We start from the raw sequence: 23,901 nt of genomic DNA, 5'->3' as shown, positions 1-23,901 counted from the left end.
ATTTACCTTATAACTGGAAGCTTGTACCTTTTGACCACCTTCTGTGAGTTTTATGGTTTCTGGTATTAAATTTAAGTCTTTGATTCAATTTGAGTTAAATTTTGTGAATGGTATAAGATAGGTGTCTAGTTACATTCTTTTGCCAAGTGAATATCCAATTTTCCCAGCACCATTTATTGAAGAGACTATCTTTTCTCCATTGTGTATTCTTGGCCTTCTTGTCAATATCAGTTGCCTGTATATGTACAGATTTATTTCTGGGCTTTCTGTTCCATTGGTTTATGTGTCTGTTTTTATGCCAATATCATACTGTTTTGGTTATTGTAGCTTGGTAATACAAATCATATTTTATCATTACCAGTGGGTTTTATATTACCTTCTTATGTTTTTATGATATCAGTTAGCATTCTTTACCTTTAAGTCAATTAATTTCCTGTAGCTTTTTTTTGTAAGGCAAGTCTAGTGGTGATGAACTCTTTCAGTTATTTTTCAGGAAAGCCTGTCTCTCTAAAGAACCAGCTTTGCCAGGTATAGAAGTCATGGTTCACAGATGTTTCCCACCCCTCAATATTTTGAGTATATTTTGAGTATACCATGGTTGCCTGGCTTGAAACATTTCTGTTGAGAAATCCTTTGATAGTCTCATGGGGGTGGGGAGGTGTTCCCCTGTATGTCATTTCTCTCCTTTTTCTTACTGCTTTAAAAAGCCTTCCTTTGACTTCTGACAATTTAATTATAGAGTCATAAGCCACATAACAACATTTGAGTCAACAACATATTACATATACAATGGTGGTCCCATAAGATTATAATGGAACCGAAAAATTCCTATTGTTTGATGATGTCATAGCCATCATGACATCATAGCACAACATATTACTCATGGATGTGGTGATGCTGCTGTAAACAAATCCACCGCAGTGCCGGCTGTATAAAATATACTCCTTCCAATTATGTACAGTACACAGTACTTGATAGTGACAATAAACAACTGTTACTAGTGTATTTACTATAGTATACTTACTGCTATTTTAGAGTGTACTCTTTCTACTTATAAAAAGTTTGCTATAAAATGTGTGCTCTGTTATGCTGGCAGCAGCCTCATTTATCTCATGTTTGCTGAGTCTCTTGGTCATATAATTTTCTCTGGTGGTTGATTTACTCTCATGTTTTGTAACAGTAACATGCTGTGTAGGCTGATAGCCTAGGAGCAATACGTTCTACGTTATGGTGTAGGTGTGTAGTAGGCTATAGCATCTAGGTTTATGTAAGTGCACCTATGATGTTCACACAACAATGAAATTGCCTGATGACACATTTCTTAGAATGCATCCCCATCATTAAACAGTGCTTAACTGTGATGTGTCTCAGTGTAGCCCTATTCAAGTTCAAACTACAATATTTAGGATCTTTTGGGCCTTGTGAAAGCAGATGTCCATTTCCACCTCCAGGATTGGGACGTTTGCAGCCATTATTGCTTTAAATAGGTGTTTTTTATTTTATTCTCTCTTCTTTTGCTAGAATTCCTATGATGTGGATATTGTTTCTTTTGTTTGTGTTCCATGAATCCTGTAGACTTTCTTCACTCTTTCATTTTTTGTTGTTACTCCTCTGACTGGGTAATTTCAAATGTTCTGTCTTCTATGTTACCAATTCTTTTGCATTGTCATCTGCTTTTGAAGTTATGTATTGCATTCTTCACTATAGTCACTGTGTTTTTCAGCTGTAGGGTTTGTGTTTATTTTGTTTTTGATGGTTTCTATTTCTTTGTTGAACTTTTCTTTTTGTTCTGTTTTCCTGATTTTGTTGTCTCTGTGTGTGTTCTTGTTCACTAAATTTTTGGAGGATTGTTCTGAATTATTTGAGACTTCATAGATCTCCCTTTTTTTTAGAATCATTTATTAGCACTTTGTTATTTTTTTTGGTGGTGTTATTAGTACTGGTTTTTTGGTGATCTGTGATTACTTCTGTTGGTATCTCCATTTGAATAAGCAGTCTCCTCTTCCAGACTTCACAGGTTCACTTCGGTGGAGACAGTTCTTCATCAATCAGCTCAGTTTGGGTTTCTACCCATGTTTGCTGGTAACACCTTTGGGCACATGGGGCTTGCTCTCAGGATCTGTTTTGGGTGAGGTCACTGTCTGGGCTTTGAAGTCAATGGACAGGGTGGGGTGCTGCTGGCTGAGAACAGCCAGTTGATACCGCTGGCTTGGTTCCCTGCCCAGGTGAGGCTGTAGAACAGCTCCGTGGTAGCCTGGGTTCTCTGGTCAGGGTTTCTTAGTGGTCAGGACTGGGAACTTTATGTAGCAGTAGGTAGGGCTATGAATTAGCTTCTCTGCCCTAATGGGGCAGCAGGATAAGCCCTGGAGCCCCCAGAGCTTGTTGTTTGGGGACCCAAATAAGGCAAGATTGTTCACCAAAGTCCCTGACCAGAAAGTTCCACTGGTTTTGCTCCACAGACAGTGAAAGCCACCAACTGTGCTCTTGGTTCAAGTGTCACTGTAAGCCTGGCTGTAGGATGGCTATACAGCTTTGCATATGCTCAGTTTAGATTCCCTGGCTGGGTGGGCTGAGGGTCTTTGGGCAGGGCCATGAATTAGTTTCCCTTTAAGTCGCAGTGGGAGAACCAACTCCAAGGTGAGTAAGACTCTAGCCAACTGGTGCCCCAACCTCACTGGCCAATTAGGGCCACTGGCTTTGTTCTGCAGACTGTCAGCCCTGCCTTTTGGCCTCTGCTCAAGCATTGCTGGCTATGCAGCTCGTAGGTGTTCTTGCCCTTCTTTCTGGTCGGGCAGGGTTGGAAGCTTCACTCAGCAGTGGGAAGGGCTATGATTCAGCTCCCCTGCCTGTGGCAAGCCAGATCAAGCTCCAGGACTGGTAAATCTGTCATTTTAAGACCTGAATCAGGTAAACAAGCATCCTGCTCAGTTCTCTAGTCAGGCTGTACTATGCTGACTTGGTTCTGCAAATAAGCAAAGCTGCTGGTTTGGATTACTACTCGGACACTGCAGGTAGGAACTCTGTCTGCCAAGATCCCAGTGCTAGTCGTTGCAAGCCCCACCCTTTTTCCCATCACAATCAGATTTCCAGTGGTTGAGCTCCACAAATTCCTGGGAAATCCCCATGGGCAAGACAGAAGTAGGGCTCCCAAGATACAACCCACAATGCTGGGGGAGCTGAACGTCCACCCTAGGCTCTCTTTTCCTGTTGAATGAACCACAGGTACAGGGGAGACCTCTCAGCATGGTTCTGTGCCATCCTGGGGTGGGGCATGCGGCCAGCATGTAGCCTACTACTCTTCTAATGTGGTCTGTCTTGGCCTCTGTGGTGCAAGGAGTACTTCAGACAGACAGTCACACATACATACCACCCATACCATCCCCGCTGCACCCCCGTGTTCTAGGATTCTTTCAGGGGTGCCTTGCCCATGAATACTTGTTAGTTGATCTTATGGAGGAACAAAGTCAGGAATGCTCTAGTCACCATCTTGGTGACATCAGTCCCAATAGTTTCTTAATATATGCAAATACGTAGTCACTGCTTTTTGAATTATTTTTCATCAACATATACAGGCATACCTTGGAGATATTGTGGGTCAGTTCCAGGCCACCACAAAAGAGTGAGTCATGATTTTTTTGGTTTCCAAGTGCATATAAAAGTCTTTATACTGTGCCGCAGTCTATTAATTGTGTAATAGCATTGTCTAAAAAAAAGTACATACTTTAATTTAAGAATAATTTATTGCTTAAAAAAGGCTAACCATCATCTGAGCCTTCAGCAAATCGTAACGCTTTTGTGGGTGGAGGGTCCTGCCTCAATGTTGAGGCTGCTGACTGATAGGGTGGTGGTTGCTGAAGGCTGGGTAGGCTGTGGCAATTTCTTAAAATAAAATAAATAAATAAAATAAATTAGTAAATTTATTTTATTTATAAAATATATTTACTTATAAATATAAATATTTATTTATATTTATAAATAAAATAAGACAGTAATGAAATGTGCCACACTGGTTTACACTTCCACTCACAAACAACTTCACTGTAGTTGAAGAGAGATACAGAGATAAATGAGATGCTGTTTGATACCATTTTACCTACAGTAGAACTTTTTTCAAAATTGGAGTCAATCCTCTCACACTCTGCCACTGCCTTATCAACTAAATGCACATAATCTGAATTTATTGTCATTTCAACAGTCTCCACAACTTCTTCACCAGGAGTAGATTTCCTCTGAAGAAACCATTTTCTTTGTTCATCCGTAAGAAATGTTAACCAAAGACTAGGTTTAGGCCATAGTGGAGAGCAAAAGCATTTAATTGAGCAAAAAGAAGTGCAGTCCAGGAGGCACAGATTTAGGTAGCAACCCAAATTGAACTCCAAAGAGAACAAAGACAGGGTTTATAAAGGCAAAACCCACACATTTGTAACAAAGGCACCTTTCCTGTTGGTTGTCTAACATAGTGTGATGACTAGTTGAAAAGGATAGGGGAGGTCCACATGGTAAGATTCTGAGGTAAGCAGCTTCCAAGATGTGCCAGATGGACAGCGATTTGCAACCTTTTTTATCTCGTTGTACACAAACCAGTTACTAAAATTCTGTGGCACAGCAAACTATATTTTTTAACTATCGCTACAAAAAATAGGTATAATTTTGATTCATTCACATTAGATAGCTATTGTGTTGGCTGTTGTCATTTTTTTATTTGACCGAAGGGAAAAGTGGTCAACGCCCATGACTAAATAAATGGTCAGATATTGCATGTTTTAGAAATTCTTGTGGCACACCAGTTGAAAATCACTGCTCTGTGGTAAGTGGCGAGTCCAAGAATTCAAACCTCATTTAGATCCTCTATGCAAATGAAAGATACAGACTGGTGAGCTGGATTGGCTCCTTTCAGGATAGAGTTCAGATAGTCTCATTGCTATGGTGAAGCTTAGGTGAAGTTCAGGATGTGGTCTCTAAAATTCACAGGTAGGGTGAGCATAAGGCAACCTCTTCATGACCTCCTGGCTCCATTTCAGTTCCCATGAGGTAAGTGACTGTCATGACAGTTTCTATTCACAGTGCTTAATAACATCTGGAATGGTGAGCCCCTTCAGAAGGTTTGTGATTTACTTTGCCCAGATGCATCAGAGGAGTTCACTCTGTGGCAGCTATAGTCTTAGGTAGTGTATTTCTTAAATAATAAAACCTGAAAGTCAAAATTACCTTTTGATCCATGGGCTGCAGGATGGATGTTGTGTTAGCAGGCATGAAAACAACATTAATCTCATTGTACATCTCCATCAGAGCTCTCGGGCGGCCCTGCACTTTGTCAGTGAACAGTAATATTTTGAAAGGAGTTTTTTTCTGAGCAGTAGGTTTCAACAGTTGGCTTAAAATTTTCAGTAAACCATGTTGTAAACAGATGTGCTGTTATTCAGGCTTCACTGTTCCATTTATAGAGCACAGACAGAGTAGAGAGAGTCAGCCTGTCCTTTGAAGCTTCGAAGCCAGACATTGATTTCTCCTCTCTTGCTATGAAGTCCGATGTATATGGCATCTTCCAATGTGAGGCTGTTTCATCTACACTGAATATGAATTGTTTAATGTAGCCACTTTCATTAATAGATCTTCTGGATAACTTGCTGTAGCTTCTACATCAGCACTTGTTGCTTCACCTTGCACTTTTGTTTTGGAGAAGGCTTCTTTTCTTAAACCTCATGAACCAACTTCCAGCTTCAAACTTTTTCTCTGCAGCTTCCTCGCTTCTCTCAGCCTTCATAGACCTGAAGGGTTAGGGTGTTGCTCTGCATTAGGCTTTGGCTTAAGGGAATGTTGTGGCTGGTTTGATCTTCTATTCGGACCACTAAAAGTTTGTCCAGATCAACAATAAGGTTGTTTTGCTTTCTAATCATTTGTGTGTTCACTAGAATAGTACTTTAATTTCCTTCAGGAACTTTTCCATTGCATTTACAACTTGGCTGACTGCAAGTTTGATGCAAGAGGCCTAGTTTTTGGCCTTTCTCAGCTTTGACATGCCTTCTTCAATAAGCTTAAGCATATCTGGCCTTTGATTTAAAGTGATGTCCCTACTACAATGGTACATCCAGTAACTGATGTACCATATTTTTAGGATCATAAGACACACCTAGGTTTGGAGGTGGGGGGGGAATTTGAAGCAAAAAATGTAGTAAAATTAAAATATTTAATAACATAAATTACGTAGGCCACTGCCGCCCCTCACCCCCTCCACAGCAAGCCAGGTAAGCTACTACATTCAGATTATAAAATGCACCCCACTTCCCTCCCAAATGGGGGCTGCATCTTATAGTCCAAAAAGTACAGTATATGCCCAGACCCAAAACTTTACCCAAAGCAGGCCATTCAGTAAATAAAAAGTTTTGTGTCTGGGCACATACATCAGTTAGTTACTTTGATATCCTATAGTATCCAGGATGTCATCAAATCAGTCTTTTAATTGTTAAAGTATTAGGTAGTCATGGATTTTGATCAGTAAACAGGGGATAAAACAGCCTTTTTAAACATGCTTATTCAATCTTTATCTTCATATTCTAGTAAGTAAATTTGTTTTCACTGTTAAATAACAGCAACAAAAGGAATACCAGAGATCCTTGAACACCTTATTTGATTGTAAACTTTCTGGATTTTTCTATTATGAAGTCAAAGACAATTTTTATAACTTCCTGGAGATAGCTAAAACTTAAATAGCAACCTCATTACAGAAAGATGAATTATTGTAAAGAAACTGATCCTGGGTAATTTTTCACACAAGAGAAGGGTTTTATTAGAAAATTTTTTGTTTTAGTTTTACAAATATCTTATTATACATGCTTTGTCAATGTACTAATTAGTTGCAAAGTGGTTGACCTCAGGCAAGTTTCTATGGAAATCCAGGGCCTAGAGATAATTCTCCTTGACTTTTATACTAGTTAGATAGAGGTAACTAAAAGTGTTTCTGTAGGTCAGTGGAAATTGATTATAGACAATAGATAGTAGAACCTTGTTTTGCTTTGGGAAAAAAGTATAATCATTAATAAGTATTGAAATATGAATAGGGAAAGAATGGAAAATAAAACACATCTGATCCCAATCCACAGGGGTTTGTGAAGACTGATTGAAGTAAACTGTAGAGTGTTGCAATGCTTATTAATAAATTCTTTTTGGGCATTATAGCTTTTAAAGCTAGTACTTTAGCTTTAAAATATTCTAGTTCCTTATAGTGTTGCATAAGGATAAAATAAGTACATATATGTAAAGCATTTAGAACAGTGTCTGGCCCATAATAAGCGCTATGTACGTGTTAACTATTACTGTTAATGATGATCCAAATATAGTGGTCAAGAGTGGAGAAGTCAGAGTTATAATAGGTTACTATATTAGTTATTTAGATTCAAAGCTACAAATATCCTGCTGATCGTCCTACAGGAGTTTAGTGATAATTCTGCTATATAAGCCTCTGATATTCCTTTGTTGTATTTATGCAACAGATGTTCATTTTGAATACAGTATGTTCTGGGAGTATGCCAGGTACTGTGGGAGCTACAGAGAATTAACTGCACATAGATACTGTCCTTAGGATGCTTATGATTTAATTGAAAAGAATAAAAATAGCTGTAATAAAAGATCAGTATGCTAAGTGTACTAATAAATGTGCAAAAAACAAATGAGCACTCATCAAGGAGAGATTAGTTTTTCAGTTGGGAAAATCTGAGAGGAAATAGCATGAACCAGGTCTGAGTTGATGTGACTTTCAGAGGTGGAATGAAGGAAACCATTGGTGGACACAGCATGAGGAAAGGTGTGGAGGAAGGAAATGGTGTGTGCTGCAAAGAAGGCCCAGGCATCTTTATTTGCAAGTTTGCCCTATTGTAAAATGATGGTGGAGGTGGTGATGGTGGTGATAATGATAATGATGGTAACCCTTGTTGAGCATAATGTTGTTGCCTAACATTACTCAGGTATTCAGGTATATATAATCACCCTTGGTTTTTAATTCCACAAAAGCACCAAATGAGCTAATTATTGTTTGTCCTGTTTTAGGGATGAGGAAAAGTCGTTCAGACAGAAAGTGACTTTGTAGCCATTTAAGCACTGGAGTGGTTGACCCTGCCTTTCTTTCTAATATACTTGGCTGCCTTTTCAGAAACGCAAGCAATTGTACTCAATTCAGGTAATTAGACACATATGCTATTATCTGGAGACTAGAAACTGATACAAATTAGAATTTTCTGCATTCTCACTTCTATGTTTTCAACAAAGATTTCCTGCCGCCTCCAGCTTCTCCCAGAAACCCCTAGTAAGAACAGCTGTTTGTCTTGCACCAAGACTGTTTCTGAAAAGGTTGCTTCTGAGCCTGTAGTTGTGCAGAGTTGAGTGGCCAGGAGGAACGCTCAGTTTGGCTGTAGTGACGAGAGGACCCACATCTATAATCTTAACCCTCTCTTCAGTATCAGATAAATGGTATTGTGTATATAATCAAGTCTGAATGAACTTCTAGCATGAAATTCAGGGCGCTTGGTGCCTTGACTCCACTCGCTCCCTGGGTTTGTTTCCAAATCAGTAAAATGGCAGTAAAAATGCTTCTGTATGCCTCAAGGTTTACTATGGGATACAACAAAATTCTGTATGTGGAATATTTTATAAACTATTTACTGCTATATAAATATTAGGGGGTTTTTTTTGTTTTTTTTTTTTAAGATTTTATTTATTTATTTTTAGAGAGGGAAGGGAGGGGGGGAGAGAGAGAGAGAGAGAGAGAGAGAGAGAGAGAGAGAGAGAGAGGGAGAGAGAGGGAGAGGGAGAGGGAGAGGGAGAGGGAGAGGGAGAGGGAGAGGGAGAGGGAGAGAGAGAGAGAGGGAGAGAGGGAGAGAGAGAGGGAGAGAAACAACAATGTGCGGTTGCTGGGGGTTATGGCCTGCAACCCAGGAATGTACCCTGGCTGGGAATCGAACCTGGGACACTTTGGTTCCCAGCCCGTGCTCAATCCACTAAATATTAGTTTTATGATTATATTCTTGTGAGATACATCCTCAGAGGCTTCTAGATAAATAAGGATCTTTGTTTCTACGCTTGAGTGGTTTCAGATGGCTTATTTTATCTCGACTCCTTTTTCTGACAAACTCAACCATCATATCTTCGTATTGGCATTATGTCTCCCCTCCCTTAATTAGCCCACTTATCCCCCAATTTGCCGCTTTTAATCAGCAGTCAATTAGGAAACCACACAATAGAACGTGTTAGCAATGTGTCTAAAATTAAGGTGATTTTGCTCTTTTCTTTTACAAAGGGGGAGAGTTTTTTAATCTTTATTGGTTTAAAATTCTTTCATATTTTTTCAATCTTTATAGTCTTTAAAAATTATAGAAGTTAATACTGCATGCACTTAATCTTTTAAGCAATGCAAAAGCACACAGAGTCAGAATCTGGTTCCTCCCTTCCTTTCCCTTCCCAGTAACTCCCTCGATTAATCACTGTTTGCTAGTATAAATATACAAAATAGGCATGCACATAACATTCTGCAAGTTGATTTTTGACTAAACTATGCAATATTGATCTTTTTGTATTATTATATTACTGGTTATTGCTACATAACAGAACCCCAGAACTTAGTGGTTTAAGATTATATTTATTATTTCACAGTTTCTCTGGGCTAGGAGTTAGGTAGTGATTTAGCTACATGCTTAGCTGGGGTCAGATTCGAGGTTGTAGTCACGAAGGACTCACTTTTGAGGCGAACTAAATCATAGGCTGGCTATCAGCAGGCCTTACTTTTTCTCCTTTTATAGGATAGGGCTGCTTGAGTATCTTTACAATATGGTGGAAGGCTTCCCCAAGAGTGAGCAATCCTAGAGATTCCTAGGTCCTAGACAAAGCCAGATGGAAGCTATTTCTCTTTTTTTTTTTCCGACATAGTCTCAGAAGTCACATAGCATAATTTCCCCCATTTTTCTTTGTTAAAAAGCAAGACTCTTAAGTTAGGTCCACATATAAGGGAAGTGGAATTAGGCTTCACCTTTTGAAGGGAGGAATATCAAAGAATCCATGGGCGTATTTTAAAACCACCACAGGATGTATAGCTCTGCCTGATGGATTTTGATGTTTGTGCTATGCTTCATAATATGGGTGTCCCATAATTTCCTTGATCGTGCCCCAGTTCATGGATATTGTTACTCTTCTAAACAGTGCTACAGTGAACACACAAGTGTACTTGTACAGGCTTGAGCTAGGATTTAGCTAGATTCCTAGAAGTGGGATTGTTGGGTCAGTAGTTGTTGGGGTTTTGAGTGAGGGCTCAGGGGATACATCTCTTACAAGTGAAGAGCCTGATTATACACAAACACATTTTGCCTTTCAGCTGTGTTCTGGGTAGATTATTCAGAAGGTATTTGAATTAGTCATATCATCAGTCTCATAGAAACAGAAAACATCTCAAAACATAATTCTCAGTATAAAAAATTAAATATTTATACTATGAGGAATGAATGAACCAGAGGAGTCGATGTTAACATGAATGAAATTAATTAACATGTTGAGTACAAAAAAGAACAGAAGATTACCTTTAACATTATGCTAGTTATATAAAATTTAAATGTGAAAAATAGTACTATATTGCTTAGAAGTAGTGTGAAGTAAAAAGATAAATGTAGAATAGACTCAGGATAGTGGTTGTTCTGACAGAATTGCAGTTGAGGGGGGCACACCTCTCAGGGATTTCTTAACTGGCAAAGTTTTATTTAAGTATATACATTTGCTCTTATTGAAGGTGCTTTTAGTGCAGTGAAGATAGTCAATGATAAAACTAGTACCTAAAGTAGATAAAGCAGGCTCTGGCATTCAGGTGGATTTTCATCAGGAATAATGAGGAAATCCTTGAAAAGCTCAGCAGGCCCAGAGGAGATAACCTGTATTAAGTAAGGTCTGCTCACCACCTCATCTGACAGTGAATGATTTAGGGAATTGACTTAAGCTTCTGAGTCACAGTTTTCTTATCTGTATGTCACAGGGAGCAAACCCATTCTTGACTCTGGTACCATTTCTAGCATTTGAGCAAGTATGTATTTTTAGTAATTGCAAAGTTTTGCCTTTTTTTTTTGTTGTGCAAGAAAAAAATTGTTCAGTATTGAATATCAGATTTTCTAATGCCTTTACACAATGAATTAAAATTATTCACTAGTGGATACTAAGCTGTACAGTTGTCATCTCTAGGGATTTCTTTTTGCTGACATTTGAGCAGACTCTTTTTGCTGACTGAAAATCTCTTTGTCGTGGTGCTTTGTGCTTGTTAATGACCAAATTCTTATGTGGCAGCTGCACATTACACATACTTATTCTCCATGTTGAGGCCATCAATCTTCTGCAGTTGAGTGACAGCGTCACCTGCACAGCCTTTTGAGGTTGTAACTATAGTTCTAGTAATGTTATTTTGAAATATTTCAGACCTATTTTCTCACACATCTTAGCCCTGTCAGGACAGTGAAATACGTCTGGAGATGAGAAGTTGTTACTGTTTTATGTGTGTTTTACAATGCAGACAGACTGGTAGTGTTTTCTGTATATAGGTTTGTAGAACATGGAATGTCAAGAGTATTTGTTACATACCCTACTGAGGCTTATTAAATACTTAGAGTTATTGTGAGAATGCTTATATTGTGATTTTTTCTACCTAATATCCATTATTAGCTTATACTTAGCATGTTGAAGGTCAGCAGTGGGGCAGTGACAGTCACCCACCACAACCAAAGTTTTTCATCACAATGGCACTACTTTTTGTGACTTAACATAGTGATCAAGAACAACGACTCTTGAGCCAGGCCACCTAAATTCAAATCTTGGCTGCTCCCCTTACTGCTTTGTGCTCAAGTTATTCAACCTCTCTGCCTCAGTTTCATCTGTAAAATAGGGATGACCATTACATCTGCCTCCTGGGTAATTACAAAAATTGTAATATTTTTAAATATTTAGAACTGTGTCTGGTTCAGAATGAATACTGTTTAAGTATTCATTAAGTAAATATTGGGTTGGCCAAAAAGTCACACATGTTTCATTTTTACCCGTAACTTTATTGATTTGGATATTGTGAGTATGTCAGCTATCTCCCACTATTGGCTTCTAGTGGGGAGAGGCTGGGTTGCTGCTAATATCTTCCAAGGCATGAGACAGCCCCACAGCAAAGAATTATTGGGCCAAAATGTCATTGGTACCAAGAAACTTCGCAAACCACTTTTGACACTTTTGATCAGTCACAGCACCTTCTGCATACACTGCACAAATCTCTTTTTTTTTGCATTTCAGTTGAGTTTTTGCCTTTCTTAAAACAATAAAGTTAATATGCCAAAAATGTGTATTTCCATTTTCAATATTAAAATGGCTATACAAAAATTCACCGATTTTGATAAGTTCTTTTTAATGACAGCTGTCACAATACAATCTAACAAAATTGTTTTGAATAAAGTTGAAGACAAATGAGCAATACTAGAGCCATCGTACAGAAAAAAATGTAATGGACTTTTGGCCAACTCAGTACATGTGGACAGACAGATAGCTTTAGGGCACACAGAACTGGGCTTAACTTTGTGAGCCTGTTCCTGGTTGGATCTAGTCCCAAGCAGTAAAGGACACTGCGTTTTTAGTCAAATCAGTTATACAAGCTAACAAATGATGCTTTCTCTTTGGCTGAACCAGACCAGAGACCTAGACGGTAAGGTCGCCTATCCGTGCAACTGATAAGGGTTCCTTCTCAGGTCAGAGAACTGGCGGGATCTGGAGGGACACACAGGAAGTGTCCACAGTTTCTAAGACTTTTGTTGATGGTGTCTTTCACTGTGCAAAAGCTGTTTATTTTGATATAGCCCCATTTGTTTATTTTTTCTTTTGTTGCCCTTGCCCAGAAAGACCTATCCAAAAGAAACTCTAAGACCAATCAATGTCAAAGAGTTTATTGCCTTTCCAGCTTTGTTTGAAACGAAGGGTAGTGTTCTCCTTTCTCTCTCCAGGGGCAGAGATGGGGGTAGACACAAAGCACAGTGACACTCTCCAATAACTTACCTTCTTTTGGTCTTGTTGTTTTGTATTTCTTTTGATTTTAGTACTTTTAAATTTTATTGAGGTATAATTGACATATAACATATTAGATTTAGGTGTACAACATAGTGATTTGATATTTATAAAATGATCACCCACGGTAAGTTTAGTTAACATCCATCACCATACATAGTTACAGACTTTTTTCCTTGTGATGAAAACTTGTAAGATCTACTCTCTTAGCAACTTTCAAACATACAATATAGTATCATCAATTATAGTCACCATCTGTACATTACATCCCCATGACTTACTTATTTTATAACTGGAAGTTTATACCTTTTCAACCCCCTCACCTATTTGCTCAACCCTCACCCCAAAAACTTTTACAACTTGTGCTTCTCAGAGGCTTCAGGAGACAATGGCTAAGACTGGCAAAGTCAGATAGGACCTAATCCTTTGCAAGCCCTAGGCGGTCTCTTCTGCAGGTATCTCTGCAGGTGCTAACCTAGCCACCCCCTGGAGTCGCTGGTCAGTAACTGGACAGTTAAGGGAAAGGGAAGACATCCAAACTTCCTTGGTGGCATAGGATCATTCGTAGTGGAGCACAAGTGATCACTTACTTATATTGTTACAGGGTACAGCCAAGGCGGGGCCCAAATAAGGATTTGGAATGGGGTCCAGAACTCAAGGTGTCTAGGAAATATTAGAAAGACATATAAGATGTCTTCACCCCTTCCCCCACAGGTGTGAGTTGGGGGAAGGAACACATGGAGCTGGAACATGCAGGGCTGTTGTGTGCAGCCACAGCTTTGCAGCTAATCCATGGCATGGTCATTTAACATATCTGTAGCCTTTGGCTGGTCACGTAGATATGTTAAATAGCTGTGGCCATGCTCTGAGCCAGGGGGATGGAAGGAACTTCCCCCCAAGATGTAACTGAGTGGGGGGCAGGTCCCCTGAGTTACAGCACTTATGTGGGAGCTTGCAGAAGATTGGCTCCATGACATGGGGGCACACCTGCCCAGACTCAGGATGGCAGCCCAGTAAACTTGGACTAATACAGGAATGCTGGCAGATGTTACTGATTGTAGGAGGAGTCAGAAATGGAGGTGTGGAGGAAGATTGGCACCGGGATTTAAACCCAGACATGGCAGCCATTAGAGAGAGGACCACGCAGCTGTGGCCATGTAGGGGAGGGCCACACGCTTCTGGCAGAGTGGGGATCCCTGCAGCTTAGTAGGGGGAACCACCATGCAGCTTTAGCAGAGAATTGCCACTCAACTTTGGCAGAGTGGTGACCTCCCCTTCCCTGCAGCTTTGCAGGGAGATCCACATGGTTTTGCCAGAGTGCAGACCCCCGCAGCTTTGGTGGAGAGAAGAACCATGCAGTTTTGACCAGAATGGGGGCCCCTGCAGCTTTGGTAGAAGAGGACCACATGGTTTTGGAGTGCTCCCTTTGACCGAGTGGCTTGGGAAGCAGGAGAGACCTTGCCTGAAAGAAGGCCAGTAGGCCATGAGAAGGTGCCACATGGCTTTGGATTAATTGGAGATCCTGCCCGGACGGAGACACAGCTGACTGTGTCAGGAGCCTGGATCCCAGATGTTTGCTTTTTTTCCAGAGATACAGTACCCCAAATTAGGGCAGGGGGAGAAGGAAGCACTGTGTGCGGCTGTGGGTATCCTAAAGGACTTTGATATTTTAATGAAGACATTAGGTCACTACTTTAAGTCTGTATAGCATTAAGTAAACATTTCCTTTCCTTTTCACAAATATCTGGCATTGAGAGATGTCTTTCCTGTAAGGCGGGGGACATAATGAAGGGGGGGTGGGGGGCGGGGTGTTCCTTTCGGTAATAGTATATCCATGTGCCCCCCCCCCCCTTGGCCCTTTGTTCTGTAACAATATTACAGACAAGGGAGAAGGAATACTGGATATGAGTTCTGACCTCAAGGAGCAAATCCGGGCATTACAGTTTACACATTTAATCATGAAACACAGTTTGATACAAAATGTACTTGCCTCTTCTGTCAATTTGTATTTTTGGCTGCTTAGTTGTTTCTTTAACACATTTGGATTTTCTTAGTGGAGAACTAATCTGTAATACCTCCCTATTTTTGCCCATGTGACTGTATAAAATTTCTTATTGGCAGGGAGTGGGGATCGGGCTATGTTTGTGTGTTGAATCCAAAAGCAGCATTGTGTTCATTGTTTTACTCTGCAGAGATCATTTTATACTAAAGATATGATACAAATGCTAGTTATTTGCTGTATTTAATTTCACTGCAATAGAATTCATCCACTAGTTTAAAAATAAAATATGATTATTTCAATGTTAAACCATATTTTATCTATATAAAGCATTCAGAATTTAATAGTAAAAGATTAGTTCAAGTTCATAGCATTTGTATCATATGCTGGAACGTTATAACTTAGTGGTCTTTATAGTACAAAAGTAATTTCTTAGGCCTTTTAAAAATATTAGATAATACTCAGTGGAAGACAACACACATTGAGACCCAAAGTGGAGAAAATGTAAGAGGAATTTGAAACATGCAACTACTGGTTGTCCTCAAAGCTCATTGGAAGGATGTGGCAGAGAAACTTTAAACTTTTAATTTCAAAAACCTTTCTCATATCCATTAATTTACTCATCTATTCAACTAATATTTGTGACAGGAAGTATGGTAAGATCTTCAGATAGAAATGGTTAAGACATTGTCCCTGTATTGAATGGACTCAATCCTTTTTTTCATATCTTCACAGAAATTCTTAAATGTAGGCTTGATTCCTGTTGAGTAGTTATTAATGGACTAAGTATCTCTCACACTGCCATACTTGCTAGACCTGTTTGTATGGAACCATGAACGTCACAGTGATGTGGGGTCTTAGTTTCCCCAGGTCATAGCTCCAGTCTTAAAGTATTTTTTAAGCATATTTTATTGATTATGCTATTACAGTTGTCCAATTTTTATTCTCCCCTCTATTCCCCTGCACACCCTTCCCACCAGCATTACTCTCCCTTAGTTCAAGTCCATGGGTTGTATATATAAGTTCTTTGGCTTCTCCATGTCCTATACTATTCTTAACCTCCACCTGTCTATTTTGTACTTACCAATTAAGCTCCTTATTCCCTGTACTTTTTCCCTCATTCTCCCCCCTCCCTGCTGATAACCCCCCCATGTGTTCTCCATTTCTGTGATTTTGTTCCTAGTCTAGTTGTTTGCTTAGTTTTTGTTTTTAGATTCAGTTGTTGATTGTTGTGAGTTTGTTGTCATTTTACTGTTCATAGTTTTTGATCTTCTATCTCTTAGATAAGTCCCTTTAACATTTTACATAAGGACTTGGTGATGATGAACCCCTTTAACTTGACCTTATCTGTAAAGCACTGTATCTGCCTTTCCATTCTAAAAGATAGCTTTGTTGGACAGAGTAATCTTGAATGTAGGTCCTTGCCTTTCATGACTTCAAATACTTCTTTCCAGCCCATTCTTGCCTGTAAGGTCTCTTTTGAGAAATCAGCCGACAGTCTTATGGGAACTCCTTTGTAGGCAACTGTCTCCTTTTCTCTTGCTGCTTTTAAGATTCTCTCCTTACCTTTAATCTTGGGTAATGTAATTATGATGCCTCAGTGTGTGCTTCCTTGGGTCCAACTTCTTTGGGACACTCTGGGTTTCCTGAACTTCCTGGAAGTCTATTTCCTTCACCGGATTGGGAAAGTTCTCCTCCACTATTTTTTCAAATAAGTTTTCAATTTATTCCTCTTCCTCTTTTCCTTCTGGCACCCCTATGATTCAGATGTTGGAGCATTTAAAGTTGCCCCAGCCATTCTTCAGCCTTTCCTCATTTTTTTTTTTTAATTCCTGTTTCTTCATTCTGTTCTGGTCAGATGTTTATTTCTTCCTTCTCCAAATTGTTGATTTGAGTCCTGGTTTCCTTCCCTTCACTGTTGGTTACCTGTATATTTTTCTTTATTTCACTTGGCATAGCCTTCCCTTTTTCCTCTATTTTGCAACCATACTCAACCATTTCTGTGAGCATCATCATTGACAGTGTTTTGAACTGTGTGTCTAATAGGTTGGCTATCTCTTCATTGCTTAGTTTTTCTAGATTTTTTTATCTGTTCTTTCATTTGGGCCACATGTCTTTGTCTCAGCACACCTATTACATTGTAAAGCGCAGAGCCTTAGGTATTCACCAGGGTGAGGCAACTCATATCGCTGCATTGCGTTGCTGTATATGGGGGAGGGGTCTGAGAGGGAACAATGCCGCTTGCTTGGCTCTCTCCCAGCTTTCATTCACTTCCCTCGCTACCCACGAGCAAACTGGGCCCTTTTCGTGAAGATTCCCAGGTGGGTAGGTTTTTGTATGTTCTAGAACCCTGCAGGTCTCTCCAACAAACTCTTGTGAGGCTGGGAGTTTCTCCTGCCTCTGCAACCCCCACAGATTTTTACAGCCAGAGATTTTGAGGCTTTATTTCCCTGCACTGGAACCCTGGCTTGTACAGTCTGTCTCACTCCCCAGTTGTTCCTCCCAGTTTATCTGCATACAAATGTGGAACGGCCAGCCACTGCCTTACTCACCCAGTCCTCCAGCCACTGCCTTGTCATGTGTCCTCTCTACCCCCGCTGCCCATCTCCGCCCTTCCTACTGGTCTGGATGAATATTTTTTCTTTAACTTTTTAGTTGTCGGACTTCCATATAGTTCAATTTTCTGCCAGTTTTTGTTGTTTTTGTTTATAAATTTGTTGTCCTTTTCATTGTACAAGGAGGCAAAGTGTATCTACCTACACCTCCATCTTGGCTGGAAGTCCAGTTTTAATGTTTTTTGATTTTCTTACAGGGAATGTCCCACCTGTGCCTGCCAACAATAGGAATGAATCTTCCAGCACGACCGTGAAACCATCTACAACTTCAGTTTCGTCAGTGACAGTCAATACCTCGAAATCCACAGTGAAATCCTCAACAGCCTCAGTTACTTCAGTCACAAAAAATGTGACAGTCACCACCTTGAAATCCACAACAACTTCCCAAGTGACAACACCTCCAGGGGTCTCAATAAATACAACATCTACCACCTTAAAGTCTACACCCAAGATAACAAGCATTTCACAAAACACATCACAGGTGTCCACATCCACGATGACCACAAACCACAACAGCTCGGTGACATCGGTTTCTTCATCAGTAACAAGTATGTATTAAAAATGATCTACTTTTCCTGTGCTGAAAATAGTTGTTAATTTAAGTGCCACATGTATATCATCATTCCGTTCTGCAAAAATAAATAACAGAAATTTAGGCAACGATTTCCTATTAAATAAATTAGTTGTAGAAATCAGGAAAAGAGCTGATTGACTTAGTGTTCTTGTCCCTTTAAAAAAAAGTGGTTTTCCAACTTAATCATACCAAATAATGACTATATAAGACCCATTTGTGAATAAGTAATTTATCCTAACAGGGGACTTTATTTTGTGGTTTGAAAATTTGTCATACCTTTAATGCCTTTCCTCACTGTAGGAAGGAATTAGGAAGGCTCAGTCTATGTGATTTCCAAACCAAAATCACAGTGGACTGTGATTTTAATTCATTTGTGCCATAAAGATATTTTAAAATGGTATTAGATATAATTATGTATGTAGTTTCAGAGTCTCAGCACTCTTTATTTTTTGCATTTTTAAAAACATGATGTTTGTGAAACCATGAGTTCAAAAACCTTTAAGAAGATTGTCTTTTTAAGTTATCCAACATTATTCTTCTTTTCAAGGGCTAGTACATTCATGAGAACAAACAGCAGACTTTATGGTTTCTTTTGTGTGTTTTTATGTATTTTACTCCATCTAGTTCATTTTCTTTATTGCTACAATTTATTTATTGAAATCAAACATATTATCTCAGTGGCTCTTGCCATGATTCAAACCAAAATAGTTTAGACTTCTAATTTATTTAAAAGGAGAAATTTCAGTTAGAAACATTTATTCAAATTGGATCCAATTTCAAGATTATAGCTGTGTTACCCAGACTTCTTTTGTTAAGGCATAAACTCTTAATAGGATTTATAAGGGGAAAAAAACATGAAGTCTTGCTGCCTCCGGGGTTTTGGTGAGAGACTGTCCAAGTCCAGCACCATCAGACACCTCCAGGTCTTGGGGTTGCAGGCACTGGGGGTTTTTCATTGAGAGAGGTGTTGGATAGACCGAAAAAAACTAGAGCCAGGCAAGTCTCTAGAGATGCTAGGGAGCACCTTTCTATGTTTAGAGGCCCCCTTGTCCCCAATTCCATGTTCATTTATATAGAGATTCAGAAAATTTTAGGTTATTACAATTTTAGGTTTTTAAAAGTACTAAAGCCTGTTTTGTTTTGTTTTCTTTCAGTAACAGCAACAATAAATTCTAAAGAAAACAAAGGATCAAAATTTGATATTGGCAGCTTTGTCGGTGGTATTGTATTAACACTGGGAATTTTATCTGTTCTTTACATTGGATGCAAAATGTATTATTCAAGAAGAGGCATTCAGTATAGAACCATGTGAGTTTTGATTGCCCAGGACTTTAATTTTAATTATCTCTGTATTTCTTTATTTAAATATCATGACGAAATATCAAAGTAGTAGGGGCGATGTTCTTCTCAGAGATGAGTAATTTATAGATTTATGAGTTATGTTCCCATTAATCTTCTATGCCCAAAGTAAATTACGTATGTTCAGCTTCTGATTACAATTATTTACACACAGAAATAGATGTATGTACCTGGTAATGTGTTTCTAGTTTTTAATGTTATACATTTTTTTACCACAGAGCCAAGTTAAGCCAACCCTTTTTACTTGACTGTAGCTGTAATCATAAGGAACACCGGATCAGGGTTTGTGTGGCTGTTGGCCTAGCATGTCTTGTGTTATCGGTAGCGCTAAAATAACATCCTTGGTAAAAACATGGTTTTTGCTTTCTATGACAAAGGCAAAGCAACTAAAGAAATTTTTCTGACAGCCACGTTTTCCCTGATAATCTACTGTATCAAATGACTTGTTAGTGTAACATACATTATCATTTTATCTGTGGTAAAACTACTTTTTAGATGAGCTTTACTTCAAGCCCTGATCTTCAAACCATGTTCCTCCTTCATAAATTGTATAGGCCTTACAATTTTTGGAAGTAGTGCTTCCCAGCTTTTGTTACACCAACAAAATCCTTTTAGATTTGAGTCTTATATGTACAAGTACCAATTCCTTCTTTTGATGTTCATGTATAATACCGTAGAATAGATGATGGTTCTCCCAGATTTGTTTGTTTTAAGTTGTTGTAAACATATGCATCCCACACAGACTTTCCATGTAAGAAACATTTGAGAAATACTGGTTGAGCCTTTAAAATTTGCAGTAATTCTTAAAAATCACTCTTTCTAGAAATATTTATCATCTGTTTTCTTAGTAAATTTAAGCAGTTAAACAGAAGGCACATTTTGATTATAGTAAATTAAATGCCAATTGTATTTCATAACATCAGTATGTATTCATATAGTGGAGGCTATAAAATAGTGTAGCAGTTAAATTAAAATATGTATTTTCCTTTTAAACTGCCTTAACCATGAAGTATGCAAGTTCAGCTTATGGGCTAATTTTCCCCTTAGACATACATGACCACACAGCGCCATGTGCCCTGGGGAATAAGTCAGGGTCCAGACTCCCCACTTGCTGGGAGGAAACTGCTGGCAGAAGCATTTTGACTCTAAAAGGGGTTTTATTTTCATATAGGAATCAGTAGGTGGTAAAAAAAATATTTAATTGAGTCTAAGTAAACATTTTTGGTTTTTACCATGTTTTAACACCTCTGAAATTAGGATATCTCTTGCAGTCCGTGGGATGAGAAAGCATTGTGTTTTAGTTTAATTGGCTGTATTTTTCTTAGTGCTATATAAAAAAAATGTGCATTTTAAAGCCAGTAGTTCCTTTGAAATTATAAAAAATGGCGTTCCATAAGTAAGGACTTAATGTTTGTCCCAGTAAAGAAACTGAGACCTTCACCCTGGCTGCTGTGGCTCGGTGGATTGAGTGCTGGCTTCTGAACCAAAGGGTTGCCAGTTCGATTGCCAGTCAGGGAACATGCCCAGGTTGTGGGCCAGGTCCCTGTTTGGGGGCATGTGAGAGGCAACCAATCAGTGTCTCTTGCACATTGATGTTTCTTTCTCCCTTGCTTCCCCTCTCTCTGGAAATAAATAAAAATCTTTTTTAAAAAAAATTTAAAAAGAAAGAAACTGAGACCCTCTATATCCAGTAATAATGAACATTTCTAGTTTTCACTTATTGGATATTAACTAATTAAAATGTTAGCTCCTATGTTTCTTAGAGTTGCATGGAGAAACAATGGAATTAAATAGTTAAGACATAGGGTTTGGGACAGACTAATTGGGTTGGTTAGGAAGTTTGTTTTTTTTCTGTGTGATGGCTGTAGTGATGCTTAGTTGTCTTTAACTTCATTTGAAATAGTTTTGTTAGATTGTATTGTGACAGCTATCATAAGAGCATACATATTTAAAAAACTTACCAAAACTGGTTTTGTTATCAAAACTTTTGTGTAGCCAGTTTAATATTGAAAATGGAAGAAAATACGTCACATTTTCTGCATATTATGCTTTATTATTTCAAGAGATGTAAAAACACACCTGAAAGTCTAAAAAGATTTATGCAATGTATGGAGAAAGTGCTGTCACTGATTGAACGTGTCAAGTGTTTTGCAAAGTTTCTTGGGACTGTTGACATTTTAGCCAAATAATTCTTTGCTATGGGGCTGTCTTATGCATTGGAAGATAGATGTTTAGCAGCACTTCTTCCTGGCCTCTACCCTCTAGCCAATAACAAGACATAGCCAAAATATCCAAAACAATAAAGGTATTGGTAAAAATAAAACCAGACGGACTTTTTTGGCCAGACCAACAGTTTTAAGCCTGGTCGACTGCTGACTAGCTGGGTGCCTTCCCGTGCTTATGTAAACGAGGCAGCACAGTGCCCAGGGGTCAAGATGGGAGTTCACATGCTTGCTTAACTTCAGGTCCTGTGCAAATGGGAGAACGAATAAGTCAAGTAAATAAAAGTGTCCTCTGCACGGGGCTACTGAGATGATTACATGAGTTTTGGATGTAAAGTCTGTAGTGTAACATCTGGCCCGTAGTAAATGCTCAAGAAATGATGGTGGTTTTCTTTTTTAAAGAGGGTTATAATCGCTAACTGGTGAAAAGTCACACAGCCCCAAGAGGCAGAGCAAAAATTTAAGTCTAGATTTGACAGCCTGAACCACTATTCCAATCCTTAACCACTTAATTTTAATTCTAAAATTTGAAATTATTTGTTACTTTAAAATATGTATATATAAGTAGTTTTGATACAAATACAAAAGAAAGTAATTTTAACCTTTGATATATTACAGTGATGAACATGATGCCATCATTTAAGGAAATATGAGGACCATTGGAAAGAAGATCGGTGCATCCCTGTCGATTAGTTTAAGACCATACTCTCTTTTTGAAAACAGTATAAACAGGCCATGCATATAATGTACAATACATCATATAAATATGATTATATCTTATGATCACTTCTCATGATTACTAAAGGTAAAAAGGGTTTTTTGGGTTTCATTTGGAACATACAGTTAATGCAGTGGTTATATTCACTTTTAGGAAATAGATGTTAAGACAAGTCCTGTCCCGGTTTCTTTGTGGCATTGGTCACATAGGGGCCAGTGATTGGGGGACATCGTCTCAGAAGGGCACAGTGCCATCTGGACAAACAAATAAGGTGCTCGTCACAGCACTCAGGATGTGGGTTGTCTTTCCTGCTCACGCAGAGAACTTAGTGCTACACAGAGCTGGATGGATATATGCTGCTTTACTGATGTCACATGGCAGGCGTTTTATGAGTAAACCAGATCTTAAGCATAATTTTAGTTTAAGTGTCTCTTCAAAAAGCATGAATATTTTGTTTTAGTACTAGGTTTAGAAACAAAATGCATTCCCTCCTCACAAAACAAACAAACAAAAAATCAAATAAAAGTAGAAACAATACTGGAGTTTAGCCCTGTGAGAGCCTGTATTTTTATTAATAACTTCTTTCAAGCTTTAGTGGCAGTTGATATAATTATCTTTTTTTCCCTCTGTAATTTCAGTAAATTGCAATGTTTAACAGGATAGTGTTTTAAAGACTTAGTTGTTAGTATTAAGAAGTTAGATTATATGCTACTGTGAGAATATCGTCACCACTGGAAATTGCTTTATTTCATATTCAGCTATTATTTAGTGAATATTTTTAAGAGATGTAGAGCTGCTTTCAATATATAGAAATGTTTAATGCAGCGTAAACACACCTAACTTTTTTTAAAAAGCCCCTTTTTGACTTCCCATACAACATTCAGGACTCTGTACAGTCAGAACTGTAGATTAATGCTCTGTTCCTCAAGCCAAGGATTGTAGCACTCCCCTCACGCTACTAAACCTACAAGGTGGAAATACTGCATTTTTCTGCACTGTTGATTTTACTCAAAAGATGGAGAAACAGCATTTTTACGCTAAAATACCAATGTATTTTGAAATAAATTCTTACCAAGATTTAAGACAGGAGTTCCTTATTTGGATATTCTTCCCACAACTCCTCTCTTGCTGAAGAGGAGGTACTTCCACATGTATTGTTAGCAGAGAGGAAAAGCATAGTACTTACAGGGACACTGATATTAGCTAACATATTTTGGAGTGTTTTCAGTTTTACAGTTTATATCCCAGCACTCAAAACTCAGGGTTGTTTTGACAAAAGAGGTATTGCGTCATACTGAGATGGTATTTCTATCTTAGATTAGTCAAAGTAAATCACACCAATTTCTAATAGTCTAAAA

The 23,901-nt window shown here is 38.6% G+C and overlaps 1 protein-coding gene across 1 annotated transcript in view; it reads left to right on the top strand.

Annotated features, from left to right (window-relative positions):
- TMEM123 (transmembrane protein 123) overlaps positions 1 to 23,540 on the top strand; it is a 39,442-nt gene extending 15,902 nt beyond the window's left edge. The window contains exons 2-4 of the mRNA XM_028514498.2: positions 17,868 to 18,218; positions 19,399 to 19,552; positions 22,444 to 23,540. Coding sequence (XP_028370299.1) covers positions 17,868 to 18,218; positions 19,399 to 19,552; positions 22,444 to 22,468 — 530 coding nt within the window. The 3' untranslated portion in view covers positions 22,469 to 23,540. The remainder of the gene's footprint in view (positions 1 to 17,867; positions 18,219 to 19,398; positions 19,553 to 22,443) is intronic.
- Positions 23,541 to 23,901: the final 361 nt, after the last annotated feature.

This window comes from Phyllostomus discolor, chromosome 6, assembly GCF_004126475.2.
Source record: "Phyllostomus discolor isolate MPI-MPIP mPhyDis1 chromosome 6, mPhyDis1.pri.v3, whole genome shotgun sequence".
NCBI classification, from domain to species: Eukaryota; Metazoa; Chordata; class Mammalia; order Chiroptera; family Phyllostomidae; genus Phyllostomus; species Phyllostomus discolor.
Note: the sequence above shows the minus strand (reverse complement) of the source record. Positions and strands in the feature narration are given on the sequence as shown.